The sequence below is a fragment of the Rana temporaria genome, chromosome 8 (genome assembly GCF_905171775.1).
Source record: "Rana temporaria chromosome 8, aRanTem1.1, whole genome shotgun sequence".
Taxonomy (NCBI): Eukaryota; Metazoa; Chordata; class Amphibia; order Anura; family Ranidae; genus Rana; species Rana temporaria.
Window position 1 is genome coordinate 58342757 of NC_053496.1, and position 20234 is coordinate 58362990.

The 20234-nt window shown below is 40.2% G+C and overlaps 1 protein-coding gene across 4 annotated transcripts in view; it reads right to left on the reverse strand.

The window, feature by feature from the left end:
- The window catches only part of SLK (STE20 like kinase), a 105160-nt gene that overhangs the window by 8950 nt on the left and 75976 nt on the right, over nucleotides 1-20234 (reverse strand). For 2 of the 4 annotated variants that reach the window (XM_040361842.1, XM_040361840.1), the window contains 4 exons: nucleotides 18229-18408; nucleotides 12617-12709; nucleotides 3994-4123; nucleotides 3779-3903 (listed from right to left, as the gene is read on the reverse strand). In XM_040361842.1, the coding sequence (XP_040217776.1) occupies nucleotides 3779-3903; nucleotides 3994-4123; nucleotides 12617-12709; nucleotides 18229-18408 (528 nt within the window). Of the gene's footprint in view, nucleotides 1-3778; nucleotides 3904-3993; nucleotides 4124-11515; nucleotides 11588-12616; nucleotides 12710-18228; nucleotides 18409-20234 lie in introns of all 4 variants that reach the window. The other 2 variants (XM_040361841.1, XM_040361843.1) reach the window with 2 other exon arrangements.

Genomic DNA, 20234 nt, shown 5'->3' on the forward strand with positions numbered 1-20234 from the left:
CCGCTATCCGGGGGGTCTTCTCAACTCTCTGGGGGTCTCCTATGTTCGCCGCTCTCCGCTGTTGACTCGGCGCACCCCGGTTCTTCCTCTCGCTGTCCGGTGCCTTCTTCCGTGCTGTACGTCTTCTTCTCCTTCCGTGCTGTGAGTTCTTCTTCCGTGCTGTGACGTCATGTTCTTCACTTCTCTTCTTCTCCCGATGTTGACACGTCGCCTTTCCTCGCTGCAATGTCGGGTGCGCGGCTTGCATCGGATTTATATAGACCTCACAATCCCATCATGCTCTGGTACCTACCCATGTGATACCTACCCACGTGGGTAGGTATCACATGGGTAGGTACAGAGCATGATGGGACTGTGAGGCCTATATAGGTCCGATGCAAGCCACGCATCCGTCATTTCAGCGAGAAGAGCCGGCGTGTCAACATCTGGAGAAGAGAAGAAGATGACGTCACAGCCCGGAAGAAGAAGAATACGTCACAGCACGGAAGAAGAAGATAGACGTTCAGCGCTGAAGGAGAAGGCACCGGACAGCTGGAGGAAGAACCGGGGTGCGCCGAGTCGACAGCGGAGAGCGGCGAACATAGCAGAAGACCCCCGGAGAGTGAAGAAGACCCCCCGGATAGCCGAAGAAGACCCCCCTGATAGCGGAAGAAGCACACCACACCGTTTTTTCGGCGTAGGGGGGGCTCTCCTTACAACCCATAACAGACCTAAGGGCCCGGTATGCTCCTGAGGGGGGAACCCATGCCGGATTTTTATTTAAAATCCGGCGGGGACTTCCCCCTCAGGATTCATAACAAACGCCGCACACGTGTAGAATTGGCGGGAATCCAAGTCGGATCTCCCGTCGCTTCTATGACGGCTTTGTCTCTATCGCGGCAAGCCAGCTCGGCGCTGGCTCCCGCGATGGGGCTCGTAGGTGCTCAATCTCGCCGAGAAAGGGAGCGAGATTGACACAATATCGCGTGCACCTACTGTATAAAAAGAATATACCTAGATCAAGGTTTGATCTAGGTCAGACCCAGGGTTAGCGTTTGGGTCAAGGGCCAAGGTCAGTATTTTTTGGACATGATTTTTTTTTTCCCTTCTTAATTTGTATCAGTGCGTTTTAGGCAAGATAAAAAATAAAAATAAAAAATGCACACTATTGTTCTGGGCTGTACTACGGGTACATACACCTACAATACACATATGTGGTATCACTGCGATCATCAGGGGCTGGAGAATTTATTTTGGGTTGTTCTTTGGTGGTAGGTTATGGTAGTAGCAAGACATACACCCCTTGAAATCTTCCACATTTTGTCATGTTACAACCAAAAACGTAAATATATTTTATGTGATAGACCAACATAGACCAAAGTGGCACATAATTTAGGTCTGGACATTTGACTGGGCCATTCTAACGCATGAATATGCTTTGATCAAAACCATTCCATTGTAGCTCCGGCTGTATATTTAGGATTGTTGTCCTGCTGGACGGTGAACCCAGTCCCAGGTCTTCTGAAGACTCTGAGGCCTCGTACACACGACCGAGTTACTCGTCGGGCGAAACACATCATTTTCCTCGTCGAGTTCCTTGTTAGGCTTGTCGAGGAACTCGACAAGCTTGCTTTGCGTACACACTGTCAATACAAAATCTCCTCGTTCTCAAACGCGGTCATGTACTACACATACAACGGCAGGGGAAGTTCGATTCCACTGGCACAACCCTTGGGGCTGCTTTTGCTAATCTCATGTGTTTGCGTGTTATATAAAAGTTTGGTAAGAGACGATTTGCACTTTTCAGTCTGTTACAGCTTTAAAAATGTGTTATCTCCATTACAAATGCTACTTTTACTCCCGTCTCATACTTTAATCTGAGCAAGCGCGGGTTTCTTAGCATACACACGCCCGAGTTTCTCGTCGAAAACCAGCGAGTCGAGGAACTCGACGAGCCAATTTGAGACTCCCGTCGAGGAAATAGAGAACTTGCTCTCTTTTTGGCGACCGGTTTCCTCGGCAAAAAAATATCTCCCAGCAAGTTTCTTGCTAGTTTTTGCCGAGAAACTTGGTCGTGTGTACGAGGCCTAACAGTTTTTTTTGTAAGATTGCCCTGTATTTGGCTCCATCGATCTTCCCATCAACTCTGATCAGCTTCCCTAACCCTGCTGAAGAAAAGGCCACAATATGATGATTCCACCACCATGTTTCAGGGTGTTCAGGGTGATGTGCAGTGTTCGTTTTCCGCCACACATAGAATTTTGCTTTTAGGCCATAAAGAAAAATGTGTGTCTCATCTGACAAGAGAACCTTCTTTATCATGTTTGCCGTTTCCCCCACATGTCTTTTCACAAACTGCAAACGGAACTTCTTATAGCTTTCTTTCAACAATGGCTTTCTTTTTGCCACTCTTCCATAAAGGCCAGTGGAGTGGAGTGAACGCCTTATAGTTTTAAAGTTGTCCTGTGGACAGATTCTCCTACCTGAACTGTGGATCTCTTGCAGCTCCTTCAGAGTCACCATGGACCTGTTGGCTGCTTCTCCGATTATTGCTCTCCTTGTCCAGCCTGTCGGTTTAGGTGGATGGCTATGTCTTGGTAGGTTTGCAGTTGTGCTATACTCTTTTCATTTTGGAAATCTCCGTGAGATTTTCAAAGCTTGTGAGATTTTTTTATAATCCAACACCAAATGCAATCCAGTGCGTTTTTGCATCAAAAACGCATGGAAAGTAGGTTATATGGTTTTCAATGGCATAGTTCACACCAGTGCAGTCAGTTCCAGGGTTTTTCAGTTTCAGAAGAAAAAAAGTAGAACATGCTGCATTTTTCCTGCACTGGACTGTACTGGAATGCATCAAAAATGCACTGGACTTTAATATAGTGGGGGGGAAAAAAAAACACAACAGGGGGAAAAAAAAAATCATCTGGAATGTAATCAGTGAAAACACTTTTCTCAGTGGAAGAGGAGGAAGTAGGGAGAGTGCAGCTGTTGGATCATCTGTTTTCTGCCTAAAGAGCTGACAGGAAGAGGATGGTGCATCCCTGAAGTTAAGATTTCTTGTGGATCCAGCTGCCTGCATTGAACCATCCTTCATTCAGGTAAGTGATGTAACCAAAGCTGTAAACCTACACTTTAAAAAGTTTCCATTTCTTCCATGAGCTGCAAGCAGTAAAGAACCTAGCATCTTGAGCTTGGCAGGGATAAAGGTTACAATATTACATTAATTGTCCCTACCCTTTTTTGTCAGCTCACCTATTTCTGAAAACAAAAAAAGACCTTTATCTGATAATAACATTAAATGTTAAAAGTGAAATCATATAAAGGTTTGTCAACCCATACATTATAAGTATGCATGACTTGATGCATACTGGGAATGTAGTGCAGCATATGTTCATTTAGGCCTCATGCACACGGCCTATGAATTTATGCCCCAAATATGCTGGGGGGGGTTCTGCCAGAAAACAATGTTGCATATGGTACTGAGCGTAAATTCTGTATTCTGGCCTTTGGAATACATTTCAATACATTCATGCATGCATCCACTCTGAATACCGCTTTGGTGCATTTTTTTATGCCTCTAAACATCGTTCTAAATGCCCACTGTGCATGGACATATAGGCTAGCACAGAACCGCGTTTAGAGGCATTTAAAAAAAAACAGGAGCACAAAAATCTTCTCCCCTACCTGGCTGACATTTGTATGAAACGGTCAGCAACCATACCCTTTTCTTGTATCACTGAAGCTACATGGTAATAGAATTGTAGAATTTGAGTTTAATAAAATGATAAATGTGCTATACCTTCTCATGTCTTTTCAGTAGCTGGTGTCTCTGCATGAAATACTGATCCTTTAGCTGCTGTTTCAGCAGCTGGTGCTTTTCTTGCAGGTGACGTTCTTCAAGCTCCCAAATTGCGGCTTCCCGTGCTATAAAAAATTATATTTTTAACATTCAGGGTAAAATGACAAGTCATGAATGGTATACATTATTCTCAGGCAGTAGGGCATATTTTATACCTCTCAGGAGCTGCTGTTTATGATTTAAGCACTCTCGTTCTATGTTGGCCAGCTCCATCTTCTGCTGGTGAATAATCTTCTTCAGGGATCCATCCAACTCTTGCTGCTGCTTCATAACAAACTCTTGTTCCTATCAACGCATTTTTTTTAAAGTTAGTTCCAGAACGGTTTTACAGAGAGACACAAAGTTATCGATTTATTTTCTACAGTAATTTGGATTTTAACCAATACAATTCGCACATGTACGATACACACATCTATAAAAACTACTTTGCAGATCAACTACTGCTTATGTCACAGCAACAGTTATTATTCACAATCAGTATAAATTGGAAACACAACAAACTCAGACAAACAATTTGGTAATTGGTGAGTATGTCTATATTATGTTGATCTTTGAAGACATTTAAAGTATTTTAGTATCCCCATTGACTAGTACATTACATTCTCAAGGACACCGCTCCAGTACCCAACGCAAGAAAGATGGGAAAATTCCAAAGATATCTACACTTCATACATCGGGGTAATCCTCTACAGGGTCATTGAGTAAAGGGTCCCAAATCAGGGCATACAGTGAGGGATGCGGATTTTGTACGTTTGCCCACTGACAAAGAAGTTATCAGTCTATAATTTTATAGGTAGGTTTATTTTAACTATTGGAGACAGAAGAACAACCAAAAAATCCGGAAAGCCGTATTTCAAAATAGTTTTCTTGCTCCCAGGTGTCTTCTATAAAAAGGTAATGAGCTGAGATTAGGAGCACTCTCTTAAAGGCACTGCTTCTAATCTCAGCGCGTTACCTGTATAAAAGATGCCTATCCACAGAAGCAATCAGATTTAAATCTCTCCACCATGGCCAAGACCAAAGAGCTGTCCAAAGATGTTGGGGACAAGATTGCAAACCTGTACAAGTCTGCAATGGGCTACAAGACCATCGCCAAGCAGCTTGGTGGGAGGGTGACAACAGTTGGTGCAATTATTCACAAATGGAAGAAACACAAAATAACCGTCAATCTCCCTCGGTCTGGGGCTCCATGCAAGATTTCACCTTGTGGAATTTCAATGATCGTAAGAATGGTGAGGAATCAGTCCGGGACTACACAGGAAAATCTTGTCAATGATCTCAAGGCAGCTGGGACCATAGTCACCAAGAAAACAAAATCGTTAACACACTACGCCGTGAAGGACTGAAATCCTGCAACACCCCATGCTCAAGAAAGCACATGTGCAGGCCCGTCTGAAGTTTGCTAATGAACATCTGGATGATTCAGAGGAGAACTGGGTCAGATGAGACCAAAATCAAGCTCTTTGGTATCAACTTGCCGTGTTTGGAGGAGGAATGCTGCGTATGACCCCAAAAAAACACAATTCCCACCGTCAAACATGGAGGTTGAAAAATTATGCTTTGGGTTTTTTTCCTGCACAACTTCACTGCATAAAAGGGACGTTGGACAGGGCCATGTTCCATCAAACCTTGGGCAAGAACCTCTATCCCTTAGCTAAGGCATTGAAAATGGGTCATTGATGGGTATTCCAGCATGACAATGGCCCAAAACAGCTGGCCAAGGCAACAAAGGAGTGGTTCAAGAAGAAGCACATTAAGGTCTTGGAGTGGCCTAGCCAGTCTCCAGACCTTAATCCCACTGAAAATATGTGGAGGGAGCTGAAGGTTCCAGTTACCAAACTTCAGCCTCAAAACCTTAAAGTGGAACTTCAGTCATTTTATAATCTTTCCACCATTGTTGTTTTAACTTTAGATAGTAAAACATTTTTTTGTTATGCCAGGAAATACCTTATATAGCCCACTTACTGTTTCTTGTCTGGTAAAAAGCTTAGGCCTATGACATCATGCACAGCGCTCTCTCTCACACCCTTGTGAGCGTTTGCCAGAAAGGGAGTCATAAGAGGGCCAATGAAAGCTGTGTGTCTGTGTAAATCCAGTAAGTGAACAGGCAGCAGCTTCAGCTGCCCACAGTTAAAATGGTTGCAGCCATTGGTGGGGGGAGATTTCTGCAGCATATTTGGCAAGTACAGAATCTCAGTATATATAAAATAATATGCAAAAGTGGTTGGAGGGAAGCTTCAGAATGCCAAAGATGTTTTTATTACAGATTATGTGAGCAGACTGCAGTTCCTCTTTAATGACTTGGAGAGGAGCTGCAAAGAGGAGTGGGACAAAATCCCTCCTGAGATGTGTGTCAACTACAAGAAACACCTGACCTTGATTACCAACAAGGGTTTTGCCACAAAGTACTAAATCATGTTTTGCGAAGGGGTCAAATATCTCACTCATTATAATGCAAATCAATTTATAATTTTTTTTTAAATGCGTTTTTCTGGATATTTGTGTTGTTATTCTGTCTCTCACTGTTAAAATAAACCTACCATTAAAATTATAGACTGATCATGTCTGTCAGTGGGCAAACTTACAAATTCAGCAGGGGGATGAAATATTTTTTTCCTCACTGTACATACTTAAAGGGGGGGGTTCACCCCAAAAAAAAAAATATTTAACATGACATTCAGCCGAATTGTCTAAATGACAGTCGGCTGTTTTTTTTTTTTTCAGTGCAGCACATACCTTATTTTCACAGCCACTTCCGGGTATGTAATGTGCGGGGCTGGGCATACCTAAGTGATTGACATCCTTCCGACCGGCGCATACAGTGCGTCACTAGTTGCCGAAAGAAGCAGAACGTCGGTGCGCAGGCGCCGTATAGAGCCGACTCGCAGTCCGGCTTCTTTCGGCAACTAGTGACGCGCTGTATGCGCCGGTCGGAAGGATGTCAATCACTTAGGGATGCCCAGTCCCGCACATTACATACCCGGAAGCCGCGGTAAAAATAAGGTATGTGCTGCACCGAAAAAAAAAACACAGCCGATTGTCATTTAGACAACTCGGCTGAATGTCATGTTAAAAATTTTTTTTTGGGTGAACCCCCGCTTTAAAGAAAAGTGATTTTCTGCTGTTGTCATGACCATAATCCATATTAAGCGGACACTCGCTGTGATATAGAATTGCAGCTCAAAGTTAAGTTTTCAGCCTATCAAATGTCAATGGGGATGAAGGTGGGACAAAGGGCTATTTGAATTTAAAGTCTGTAAAATGCCTGTAATTTGATCACTGGTCAGGAATACCAGTTCTGAATTTATCAGTTCAAGTGCTGTAGTATTTCAAATATAAAATCAGAGCGATTTCAAGAATTTAGAGAAAAGGTAAAAATGGATTCCCTACAATAACAACCAAGCAGGAGTACAATCTTGTCTGCAGTACGAAGGCAACAGATTGAGCCTAGGTTCACACTGCTGCGAATTAAAAATCGCGGTAAAATGCGCGATTTTACCGCGATTTTGCGGCTGCAATTTTGCCGCGATTTCGGACGCAATTTAATGTAAATCGCGGCCCGAAATCGCAAAAAGTAGTACAGGAACTACTTTTTGAAATCGCAGATGCGGCGTCGCACTGATTAGGACAGTGCCATTGCCAACAATTGCCGCCGATTTGAGATGCGATTTGACATGTCAAATCGCATCTCAAATCATTCCAAATCGTACCCAGTGTGAACCAGGGCTGAACCAGGCTTTTTGCTATTGACAGCAGTTCCACTTAATCTTGCTCTGGATTTATGTGAAACCAACTGCAAGCATTCATGAGAACATGGAACACACCTCTCAGTTACTAAGCTTAGATCACGTCATAGACCTCAGGGATAGATTAATATCTTACAGAGAGTTAACTATTTTTTTTAAGAAAGAATTAATTATTTTAAAAACAAACAGAAAAGCACAGCAAACGCACAGCATTACATTTTTTTATAATATAAAGAAAAGTATACTGTGTAAATGAATGCAAAGGAAGCCAACAATGGCATTGGCTTTACCAGCATGACGTCTATTCAGCAGAAATGTCAGACCAGAATAATAATAAACTAAGAATCAAGCTAGTTGCTTTCAAAAAGATCCACCCCACGCATTGCACTCCATAGCATGACAATATTAGGTTTGTGCAAGGCCTTTACAGCACCAGCAGGAATAATGTAGCCAAGAAGATTTTCTTATAGCTCCTACTCAAGACTAAAAATAGGAAGCATATTAAAGTCACATGTAGGTGACACAAAACATAAAAAGCCATGTTGGGTGCCAAATTAGTATTCTGGGGAAATCTCAAAATTAGGAACGTGTAACAATGATGGGAAAGAAGTTCGGCAAAGCCGTAGCATGAAAATACGTATATATTCTAAAATGATTTTGTTAGGAGATACTTTAAACTAAACGCTGTTAATACATCTCATTACCATTTTACCTACTCTTTTTATGAAGAGAAAATATTAAAAAAAAATATATATATTTTTTTTTTAGATGAGACCTTCCCATCTAGTTTATATATCAACATATGCTCAAAATGTAGGCATGGCACTACAGATTAAACCACTTCTTAACCGCTTGCTGACCAGCCGCCGCAGTTTTACGGCGGCAGGTCGGCTCTGCTGGGCGAGATCACGTATATCTACGTCATCTCGCTGAGCAGCCAATAGGGGCGCGCTCCCCCCGCTTGCCCCTGACGCCGAGGCGTGTGCCCGGCAGGGCGTGATCACCGCCAGGCACCCGCGATCGCTCGTTACAGAGCGAGAACCGGGAGCTCTGTGTGTGAACACACAGCTCCCGGTCCTGTCAGGGGGAGAAATGCCCGATTGTCTGTTCATACAATGTATGAACAGTGATCAGTCATTTCCCCAAGTCAGTCCACCCCCCCCCCTTCAGTTAGAACACACCCAGGGAACATACCTAACCCCTTCCTCGCCCCCTAGTGTTAACCTCTTCCCTGCCAGTGGCATTTTTATAGTAATCAATGCATTTTTATAGCACTGATCGCTATAAAAAATGCCAATGGTTCCAAAAATGTGTCAAAAGTGTCCGCCATAATGTCGCAGTACTGATAAAAATCGCTGATTGCCGCTATTACTAGTAAAAAAATAAAATAAAAATGCCATAAAACTATCACCTTATTTGTAAACGCTATAACTTTTGCGCAATACAATCAATACATGCTTATTGCAATTTTTTTTTACGAAAAATATGTAGAATACGTATCGGCCTAAACTGAGGATTTTTTTTTCTTTTTATATATTTTTGGGGGATATTTATTACAGCAAAAAAGTAAAAAATAATAATTTTTTTTAAAAATTGTCGCTATATTTTTGTTTATAGCACAAAAACTAAAAACCGCAGGTGTGATCAAATACCACCAAAAGAAAGCTCTATCTATTTGTGGGGAAAAAAGGACACCAATTTTGTTTGGGAGCCACGTCGCACGACCGCGCAATTGTCAGTTAAAAAACAAAAACAAAAAGTGGTTTAATTCAATATATGATTATATATATTAAAAATTAGGTGGTATTGCGTTCTTTTTCTAAAATATTTGATTAGCACTATCTCAGGAGCAGGTTTCTATTTTTCTAGCAAAAAAAAATAGGGTTATATATATATATATATATATATATATATATATACACACACACACATACACACAGTTGTGTGAAAAAGTATTTGTCCCCTTCCTGATTTTTATTTTTTTTTGCATATTTGTCACACTTAAATGACTTAAACAAATTTTATTATTACACAAAGATAACCCGAGTAAATACAAAATGCAGTTTTTAAATTATGGTTTCTTTTATTAAGACAAAAAAGCTGCCCAAACCTGCCTGGCTTTATGTGAAAAAGTAAATTGCCCCCTAAACGTAATAACTGGTTGTGGCAACAACTGCAATCAAGCGTTTAAAATAACTGGCAATGAGTCTTTCACATCGCTGTGGAGCAATTTTGGCCCACTCTTCTTTGCAGAATTGTTTTAATTCAGCCACATTGGAGGGTTTTCCAGCATGAACGACCTGTGTAAGGTCATGATACAGCATCTCAATTGGATTTAAGTCCAGGCTTTGACTAGGCCTCTCCAAAACCTAAATTTTTCTTTGTTTGAACCATTTAGAGGTGGACTTCCTGTTGTGTTTCGGTTCATTTGCTGCATAACCCAAGTGTACTTTATCTTGAGGTCACAAACTGATGGCTGGACATTCTCCTTTAGAATTTTCTGGTATAGCTCAAAATTCATGGTTACATCAATTATGGTAAGTCGTCCAGATCCTGAAGCTGCAAATCACATTACCACCACCATGTCAGACTGTTGGTAATATGTTCTTGTTTTGAAGTGCCGTTATTCGTTTTTGCCAGATGTAACAGGACGCACACCTTCCAAAAAAGTGAAATTTTTGTTTCATCAGTCCACAGAATATTTGCCTAAAAGTCTTGGGGATAATCAAGATGTTTTTTGGTAAATGTAAAATTGAGCCTTTGTGTTCTTCTTGGTCAGCAGTGGCTTTGTCCTTGGACCTCTCCCATGGATGCGATTTTTGCCCAGTCTCTTTCTTATTGTTGAATCATGAATTACCTGAGGCAAGTGAGCCTGCAGTTCTTTAGATGTTGTTCTGGGTACTTTTATGACCACCTGGATGAGTCGTCATCATGCTCTTGGTGTAAGTTTTGTAGGCCGGCCACTCTTGGAAAGGTTCACCACTGTTCCAAGTCAACTCCATTTGTGGATAATGGCTCTCCCCGTGGTTCACTGTAGTTCCAAAGCCTTAGAAATGGCATTGAAACCCTTCCTAGACCGATACTTGTACATTAATTTGTTTCTAATCTGTTCTTGATTTTTATTAGATTGTGGCATGATGTGTGGCTTTTTGTGATCTGTTAGCATACTTCCTCTGTCAGACAGCTTCTATTTATGCGATTTCTTGATTTAACAGGTCTGGTAGTAATCAGTCCTGGGTGCGGCAAGCAAAATTTAACTCTGCTTTCCAAAAAATTGTGGTCAATCACAGTTCATTCATGATTCAGCATGGGATGGGGCAATTACTTTTTCACATAGGGCCAGGCATCTTGCATTTACTTGAGTTATCTTTGTGTAATATTAACATTTTTTGATGATCTGAATAATTTAAGTATGAGAAATATGCAAAAAAAATAAATCAATATATATATATATATATATATATATATATATATATATATATATATATATATAAATAATATCTCCATATCCCATCCACAGCGATTATTGGAATCCAGTCTCACAGGTCTGTTGAATAGACGTTAAAAAATACAGAGATAAAAGAGGGACAGGAGAAATTTCATGGTTAGCTCCACTCAAAGCTCTAAATGGATTTGGGTGGAGTATAAATCACCTGTCTAAAGCAAACACGAGTGATTTAACCATTTATTTTTTGTTTGGGTGGAGACACCCTTTAGGAGAACTGGTGCACTGAAAAAGATGGTGTTTTAGTAATAAAACAATATTTTGCTTTCTAAACCCCAAGAATTGTATTTTAAATTCAATTAACATGATTCTTTTCCTTAGCAACAGCTTCCCTAGAAAGCTCCCCATGATCCTAACTGAACACACATACATGCGTGAGTCAAACTGCAAACCTCCAAGCCAAAATCTCTTAAGCGACAGACTTACATCCTGCATTTGGGCGTTGAATAGAGTACATGATGACAACTGAAATGATTGAATCATAACCTGGGCAACCCCCTGCAGAGCAGAATACAATACAGCCACAATATGAGAGGCAGACTAAAAGCAACAGATGACAACTAGACCTTTGAGAAAGTAAATTGATGCAGTAAAAGGTTGTAGCACCCAAGGTGCCCAACTAAGGGTGAGCAAGTACAGAAAATTGTTGAATCTGTCATATGGGCATTGGAAAGTCTAGAGAGAACAGCAGTGGGAGTACCCAATTCATTTTTGGTTACTGTGCACCAACGCCAGTGCTTACCTGTTGACCCTTCCGCCCTACTTCCCGAGTCAGAATAAGGAATTGGATACTGGAAGGAAATTATCCCATTATACCATATACCATTATAAAAGTACTGAGAGCAATAGAAGGTGGAAAATAAATTATGCTTGCCCCCACCCCTGAAGGGATTGAGAAGAAAGGACTCGAGAAGAAGTGACCGACTTCCACCATGGCAGCAAGAGCGGTTATATCCACTGTACAGCCTCATTAAATATCTCATGGATCTTAAAGCACACATATCAATGATCAAATCATTGGAGCCACTGCCTGATAAATTCATATTTTTTCCAATTTTGATAATGGCACCAAAATATCCATCACTGCATTTACCATGATTACCAAAATGATCAGATCCAGTTTCATCCAGCAATACCAAAAACATACCAAAACAACACTTTAGTAAATCAAAAAAAATCTTTACGTTTGTGACACACTCAATAACACAAAGATTACTGTAGGTTACCCCTGTGCTTTAGTAAACAATACCTGTTATCTGGTAGAAGTTCCAGGACTTTGTTTTCACAAAACCATGAGAAGGCAAACCTATGACTTTAATGAAAATACCCAACCATTCCATTCCACTTGCAGGTGTTGTAGATTTATTTACTAATCTATTATAGCACATGATGTTTAGTGATTACAAATCAGTTGGATTAGTTGGACATGACAGTGTTAGTGGACAGACGTGTTTATTGGCCACTACAGAATCAGGAAAACGTTAGATGGCTTCTCTGGATTTAGTAGCACAAAGCATATGCTGTTACCTGAGCGTGCTGCGATTGTGCAAGTTCCTCTTTCTTGCGTTTCAAAAGGTCTTTTCGCAGCTCTTTGGGTGCTTTCTCCACTTCAGTAATTACCTGGTATGAGCATGCAGAAGGTGGGGAAATATGACCATTTTTCTAGAGCAAGCGCATGAGGCAGAGTAAAGCCACACCACCATGTGACAGATGCCTGCAGAGTGGGTTACATGTCAAGTGAAAGAAGGGTGCATGATGTTAAGCCAATGACCAACTGTGAATTTGTTATATGTACCTGTTATATGTATGTACCTGCATGCATGTTCATTTTGCCTCATGCTTCAAAAGATATAACTGTTTAGGTATTGATAGATGAATGTGTCGGGTGAGGAGCACTGGCCTGACAAACGATATATTGTACTATATCTGTGGATTTGATGGGATCTCTAGTGAACTGGATCATTCTCTAGTTTCATGCAATTAAGAGTAAGGAACTCTGGCTAAAGGATCTTCCCAATAATTAGTTTCCAGCTGCAGTTGCCATCACTGGGAGAGAGGGTACTATTCCTGATATCCTATTCATGCATTTGACATGATGAAGAATGCTGCTTCCTGCTGAAGGAGATGCCCTATGAGACAATAGGAGTCGGGCACCATGGTGGGAGTGGGGGAGGGGATTAATTTCAGCCATTAACCAAGCTTCAGCTCCAAATTAGTTTACAACTAAAATTACAGTTTTGTGTGGATTGGTTCTCTAGCTAGCTGTTTATCATGACGACACAGTATAGCTATTTATATCTAAAATATGTTGAAAGAGATTGTGCAGATATAAAGTACCTCTGTGCCATTTATCAAAACACACTAATAAAAAAATAAAAAAAGTACAAAAATAATGGTGTTGACCATGGTTAAAGAAAATGTGTGTGTGTGTATATATATTATATATATATATATATATATATATATATATATATATATATATATATATATATATATATATATATATATATATATATATTTTTTTTTTATTGTTTATGCTTTTTCTTCCTGGCTTTAAAATTCAATCAAAACATGATATTGATATAATCATAGCCAATTCAGCACTGCAAAAAAACATGTGCATTTTAAACTGGAATTCTGCCATTTAGCATTTGGGTAGATCTAACGGCTACATTGTAGTATATTTTACTACATTGAGGGTAAAATTATATATTTTATGTTTTTGTATAACCTGAAAACTGTTTGTTTGAGGGTACTTAATAGGTGTAATGTAGGGTCAGGTTGTGCATGTGAGGTTTGTGATGAGAAGAGACCCATATACCAAGAAAGAACTCGGAGCAAAGCTGCAGAGCATTGAGGAGAAATAAGATTTCCGTATCATACAATAAAATAGAATTCTATTAACTGAGATAGGTTTAGTGGTAAAAATAGAAATATAGCCGTGTGCACAAAGTTTAACACTAGAGATGCAATCTGCACAAGTATAATATTTGGGCATACTAAAACCTTTCACCTTGCTGTTGTAGCCTATTCAGCCTCTATAGGCTTATATTCTAATTTTATTGTCTGAACCATTATCTGTCTTCCACCCATCCAAGCTAAACATATTCACTGACAGAGGGGGACTTAAATGTATGTCTTGCTAATTAATTCAAGCACAACAAGGTGCAGCAAGAAAGCCTGTCAGTGTAAAGTTCCAAGGTTTTAAATTGTATTTTATTTGTAAGATGAACATAGACCTTAAAAAGGTGACCATGTTCCCAGCTAAGAAAAGTAAAAATAAATACATTTTTAAAAAGGGGGGGGGGGCATCCTTCCAAAGGTGTTGGATGCAGAATATTTTTCAGCAGTACCTCTTAATTACAAAGGAGAATGGCGAAATGGGCAAGTGTGCAGGTAAGTACTGTAATAAGGCCTCATTCACACTCCCGTCGGCTCAGCGGGAGATCAGTCCGCAGATCTCCGCTGAGCCGACGGATGACAAGCTTCTCTCTGCTCACTGAGCGGAGAGGGGCTTGTCGGGCACCGCTGTGTTTTATGGAGCGATCTGATGAAAACGGACAGCATGTCCGTTTTTATCAGATCTTACCCGATCCGATCCGCATGGACGGATGGGGACGTGGCCCCCATACATCTGTTTTCAGCGGATCGGATCGGGTCGGATGTCAGCGGACATGTCTCCACTGACATCCGACGCTCCCTAGGAATGCATGGAGCGGCCGTTCAGGTACGTGACAGACGGACCCGAACGGCCCGTAGTGTGAATGAGGCCTAAGACTTCTGTTCCATCAGTCTTCTTTAAATTTTTGTTACAAGATGACAGACAGTCTTTATTAAAAGACAACCTGTGAGGCTAGCAGTTTTAAAGCTTCCATTGTGAACTTGTTTTTAAAAGTGTAGGCTCCAAGAATTTTATCCTGACCTGGTTGATTGAGTCACTGATCTGGAATAAAGCAAGCAGACAGTAAAGTCAAAAAATTCTTGCATCCTGGTCTGCATGCTGGTTCCAGGATCACTTAAAAGGGAGGCCAAGAAAATAATAAAAGCCCTGAAGCTTTTTAAAACAAGTCAGCCATGGCAACACCTATACTTCCATATCTTGAATATTCAGCACCTGTAAAATCATCCCAAAAGGAAATTGCTAGAGCCTTTACAGGACGGATTAAACATAGTATACGTATAGATGTTTTCATTAAAACATGGCTATAAGCAAGGAGAATGTACAATTGGCAGCAACCAATCAGAATTCAGGTTACATTAGATCAGTAGAAGAGGACATCTGCTTGCTACCAGAAGCTTCCCTTTGCACATTTTGCTTTGCTTCTAGCACCGCTAAACTATATATGCCTGATAGAATAAATAACAGTGAAGGAAAAATACTTGGCCAACATGTACCTATAAACTACTTTTTAATGTACATTATGATTTGTTAAACTTGTGCACCAGAGGGCTTAGGAATGATCATTATAAAGAGACCCCTGACCATGGAACGTAACACCACCTGCGTGTGTGAAACATTAGTGTTTCAGGCCCAACCACCAAGTCAAGGAGGGGAAAAGGATTCAAAATGTAGCTCACAAAGTAGAGAGGGAGAAGAAAATGTCACATTATTACACAATATAAACAACCAATAGGTAGGTACTTCAGTAATAGCATACAATAATTATTCAGGATAATGTACAATCTAATACATTTAAAACATGACATAGATGCAAAAAACAACAGTACCGGTATATATAAAAAAAAAAGGTAAAATTTTTCAAGAACTGTTAAAATAAAAATGTTAAATGCTCACATATTTTATTTAAAATATCTTATTTAAACATTTACTTCTAGCTTTTATCATTACAATAATCGCTCAGCCTTCCTCACATCTGTTATATTGCCTATCCAGTGCATAGATTTTCTAGACTTCCTTATTAGAAGAACGCTATAAGAAGGCCCCTGCATTATAATGCAATTATAAACAGTACTAAGGGCTATATAAAAGGGTTGGATAAATAAACTGTTTTACATGCCAAAAGATTTGTAGATTTTATTTATTTAGCAGCCAGTCTGAAGATTTACACCACACTTTTTTGCCACACCTCTGGGCAGGGGATCACCTTATAAACTAGTCTAACTTGGTGGTTTACAGTCGTACATCTCCAGCACACTGAAACAAGTCGGCATCCTCTCCTGTGTCCAATGAACACGGGGGTATACTAGGCAACTGCAAAGCTAGAGCAGGCAATAATGGTGTTTTCATATGTATCAGGGGTGTCTAAATTATTGGACTGGCTAAACAGAATAACAATTCTTTTTACACCGAAAAAAACCCTCTAGGAGTGAGATTATATCTACCTCAAAAAAGGTAAATAAAAATAAATAAACCTTAAAAAGCATACAAAAGGATCATACAAATGTACATGGATGGATGTCCAGTGTGGTGCGAGCATCAGCACATTTTCCGGTTCTCTTCCTGTTGGTTTTAAAATTTAGTGGCATACATATGCGATGTAACCTCTGACTCGACAAATTACCTGTATTATCATCTCTGACACCTCTGAAGAAGGATCCTCGAAACGCGTTAGTCATCACAATTTTTGCTACATACAATTTTGTATTATCATATGTCCGATTGTATGATCCTTGTGTATGCTAAGGTTTTTAATCCTTTTGTACCAATTATTTTTACTATACTTTGTTTAAAGTAGAGGGTTTCCTTTTGTGTATCTATATTAGGAATGATGGCACTATACCCACTATAGCCAGATCCAATTTCCAACAATTCTTTTTAAAGCTAAAACAGATTTCAAACGGGCAGGCAACAATTTTTCTTTCATTACACTTCAGAAGGGTAACTGAGCACAAAAACATTTCATTAAACAATCAAACCAAAATTTACATTTCAGTTACAGGTATAGTCTCTAATGGGCTTAGTGCCCATCTTGGAGATTTTGAAGGGGGGGGGGGCACAACAGATAAGCAGACCTGGGCACCCAAATGCCAAAATGAAAATGTTTAGTGAATAAATTCTTCAGCATCTGGCAAACCCTGAATTAACAAGTTTTGGGTTGACTGACCCTTACAAACTAAACCTTTTTGAACTTTTTATATACATAAAATTCTTATACTAAATATTTTTTTTAATATACAATATTACAACAATGTCTGCTCCACTATGCAGAGCGAACACTGACACAGCCTCGCTGTTCTCTATGACAGGCGGTCTGTTTCCATCCGACTGTCATCAGATTCAATAGCTTGACTCCTCATTCGTCTGTTTTTGTATGGCAGGATTGGATGCCGGCTGGTGTTATCCAGCCGCTCCATAGAGAACAATGGCTGGTCCGATCAGGGCCGACTGAAAAACTGACAGGCGGACCTGATCAGACTGCCCATGTGAAACCAGCCTTGTACCTTGTACACACGATCGGTTTTCCTGACGGTAAAAAGTCCACCGGGAAAACCAAGGGGAAAACCGAGAATCTGCTGGGTAGCTTTTTCCACCTACACACGGACGGTTTTCCTGGCAGGAAAACTGCCATTAGAGCTTTGGTCGGGAAACCCGGCCGTGTGTATGCTCCACAGCAGGCTTTCCCCATAGAAAAACTGCCGGCTTAAAAACTGCCGGGAATGCCGTCAGGAAAAAAGAAAACATGTTCTCATTTTCCCACCGGGATTCCCGGCAGTTTTCCTGTCGGGAAAATTGTCATGGAGCATACACATGGCCAGTTTTCCCGGCCAAAAGCTGTCATGGCAGTTTTCCAGACAGGAAAACTGGTCGCGTGTACGAGGCATTTCAAGCTTAAATTAACATTTTGCAACGATGTAGAGTAACCAATATAAACCATGTATTAGCCATCATCATGCTTCTCTACTCAGAATACTGAAAACATATTTGATTGCTGGTTAGGGATCTCAGCACTAGTTGCGCCTCACTATGAAATCAGCTAGGTTTGGTGACACATACTAATGTTGGCAACAATCTTATGAAGCCATAACATGAACAATTTCTCCAGTCATCAGAAGAGAAATTTCTACACTGAAGATAAGTCATATGTACAGAGCAGTTTAACAGATTCAAATTTACTGGTGACAATTAAAAAGGTTGAAGGAACTGAAATATTTTGCCCATTATGCCAGAACAGCCTTACCTCTTTCTTTTTATTTTTCAGTACACTCTGGAATTTGGAGAACTCCCTTTCCTGTTCTCCCTTAATTCGTTTTGCTTCATCTCTTAGACGAGTGGTGTGTTCTTGCTCAAGCCGTTCTATGGTCTGTTTCTGCTGTTTCTCCAGGTTCTCTATGTCCTGATCATACTGACGCTTCTTGCCCTGGAAAAACATTTTCTTGAATTACATTTGCTGCAACTAAACATTGTTAATACATCTATGCTACTTCAGAAGGGTCTATTTACAGCAGAGAGTGGGTAGAGAGTGGGCAACCCCCTGCCTACATTTTACATATAATTTATAGGACATGGTGTGGAGCACGTGGTAGCCCTTAAAGTGTTTTCCCTGCAAAGCACTACAAAAAACACTCAGTGATTAGCGAATAAGCCAATCATAGGACTGGCAGGTTCTCTTCCAGCTGCTTAATAACGGAGCCTCAGAATGTGTGTTAAGAGCCCCACAGTTATTTGTCCATCACACTTAACATGACTGGAACTGGCTTTTGTTTGCCATTGCAGTGTATACAATGTTTTGTTTATCAAGTTATGATGGTTTCCCTCAGCGTGATTCTAAAGTTTAAATCAGTGGAATTCACAGTTCTGTAAATGTTTTTTTTTTTGTTCTTCCTCCATCATCTTGTCTTTGCGGCAAGAAACAGGATATAGTAATATTTCATTTAGACCAAGCAACAAAAAAATAATTCTAAGATATAGTATGGCCATTTACAAGCTAAATTCACTCTCATCTGATGGAATAATAGTACATTTTTAAAGATCCCAAACTGATTTTTTTTTTTATTCAGCCTATTGTTTTCAATGACTGACAAATGATGCAAGAATCAAAGTAAATGTTGGATCATTTAAAGCTACTCTGCAGGCTCCTGACCCACCCACTTCAAAGTTTTATCCGCAGAGATGGGCGTTAACAGAATGGAAACAAATATACTAGCACATCTAAATGATACACACACTGCCATAAAGAAAATCTGTCATTAATGCAGATCTCCACACCCAAGCACCCCATTTTTTTTCAAACCCATGCCTGTCTTGTTGCAGGTACTGAACATTTCAGGTACTCACCTTCCCAGTAGATCCAGCCAAGTCCTTCAAAATCCTCCCAGAATTTAACCCCCGACTTGGTCTTTCTCTGCTATCTTGTTACCCAACATCATCGGGAGGCCTGCCGGCTCTTCCGGGTTTAGCCAATGGGCCTCACAATGATGCGACACCAGGTCCGTCCCCCTCCTCCTTTAACAATGAATGAGTAAAACTCCTTGGGATATGTAACGTGCATATCCCAGGGGGCACAGCGGGCATTAATGCATGTTATTTGCCTAGGCGAGTCACATGCATTTGGGGGTAGGACAGAACTTTACCAAAAAAAAAAAAAAAGTGAATAAAAAAAAAAAAGATTATTAAGTATTCTAAGAGCCAGTTCACACCATAGAAAGCAGTCTGGATGCATTTCCTGTGCGTTTTTGATGCTTTTCAGTGCATTTTTCTGTCTTCACTTTAAATGGGGCACATGTGCATTCTTTATGTGTTTTACCACGTTACAGTACAGTTCAATGCAGAAAAAATGTGGCATGTTCAACTTTATCTGGAATGGAGACGCACTGGTGTTGGAAACCATATAACATACTATCCATGCGTTTCTGATGCAGAAAAAAAAACGCACCAGACTGCAAGTGGTGTGAACTGGCAGTTATAGTTTTTGTGATGTATACAACTACAGTGGGGAAAATTATTATTTAATCCCCTGCAGATTTTGTAAGTTTGCCCACATGAAGGGTCTATAATTGTTATTATATGTGTATTTTTAAATGATAGCTAGAGAATATCAACCAAAAATCCAGAAAAAAACACCACATTTACACGATACAAATTTTATAAATCGAGTTGCAGTTCAGTGAGTAAAATAAGTATTTTATTCCCAAGTAAAACATAACTTTGTGGTGGAGAAATCCTTTTTGGCAAGTACAGAGGCAA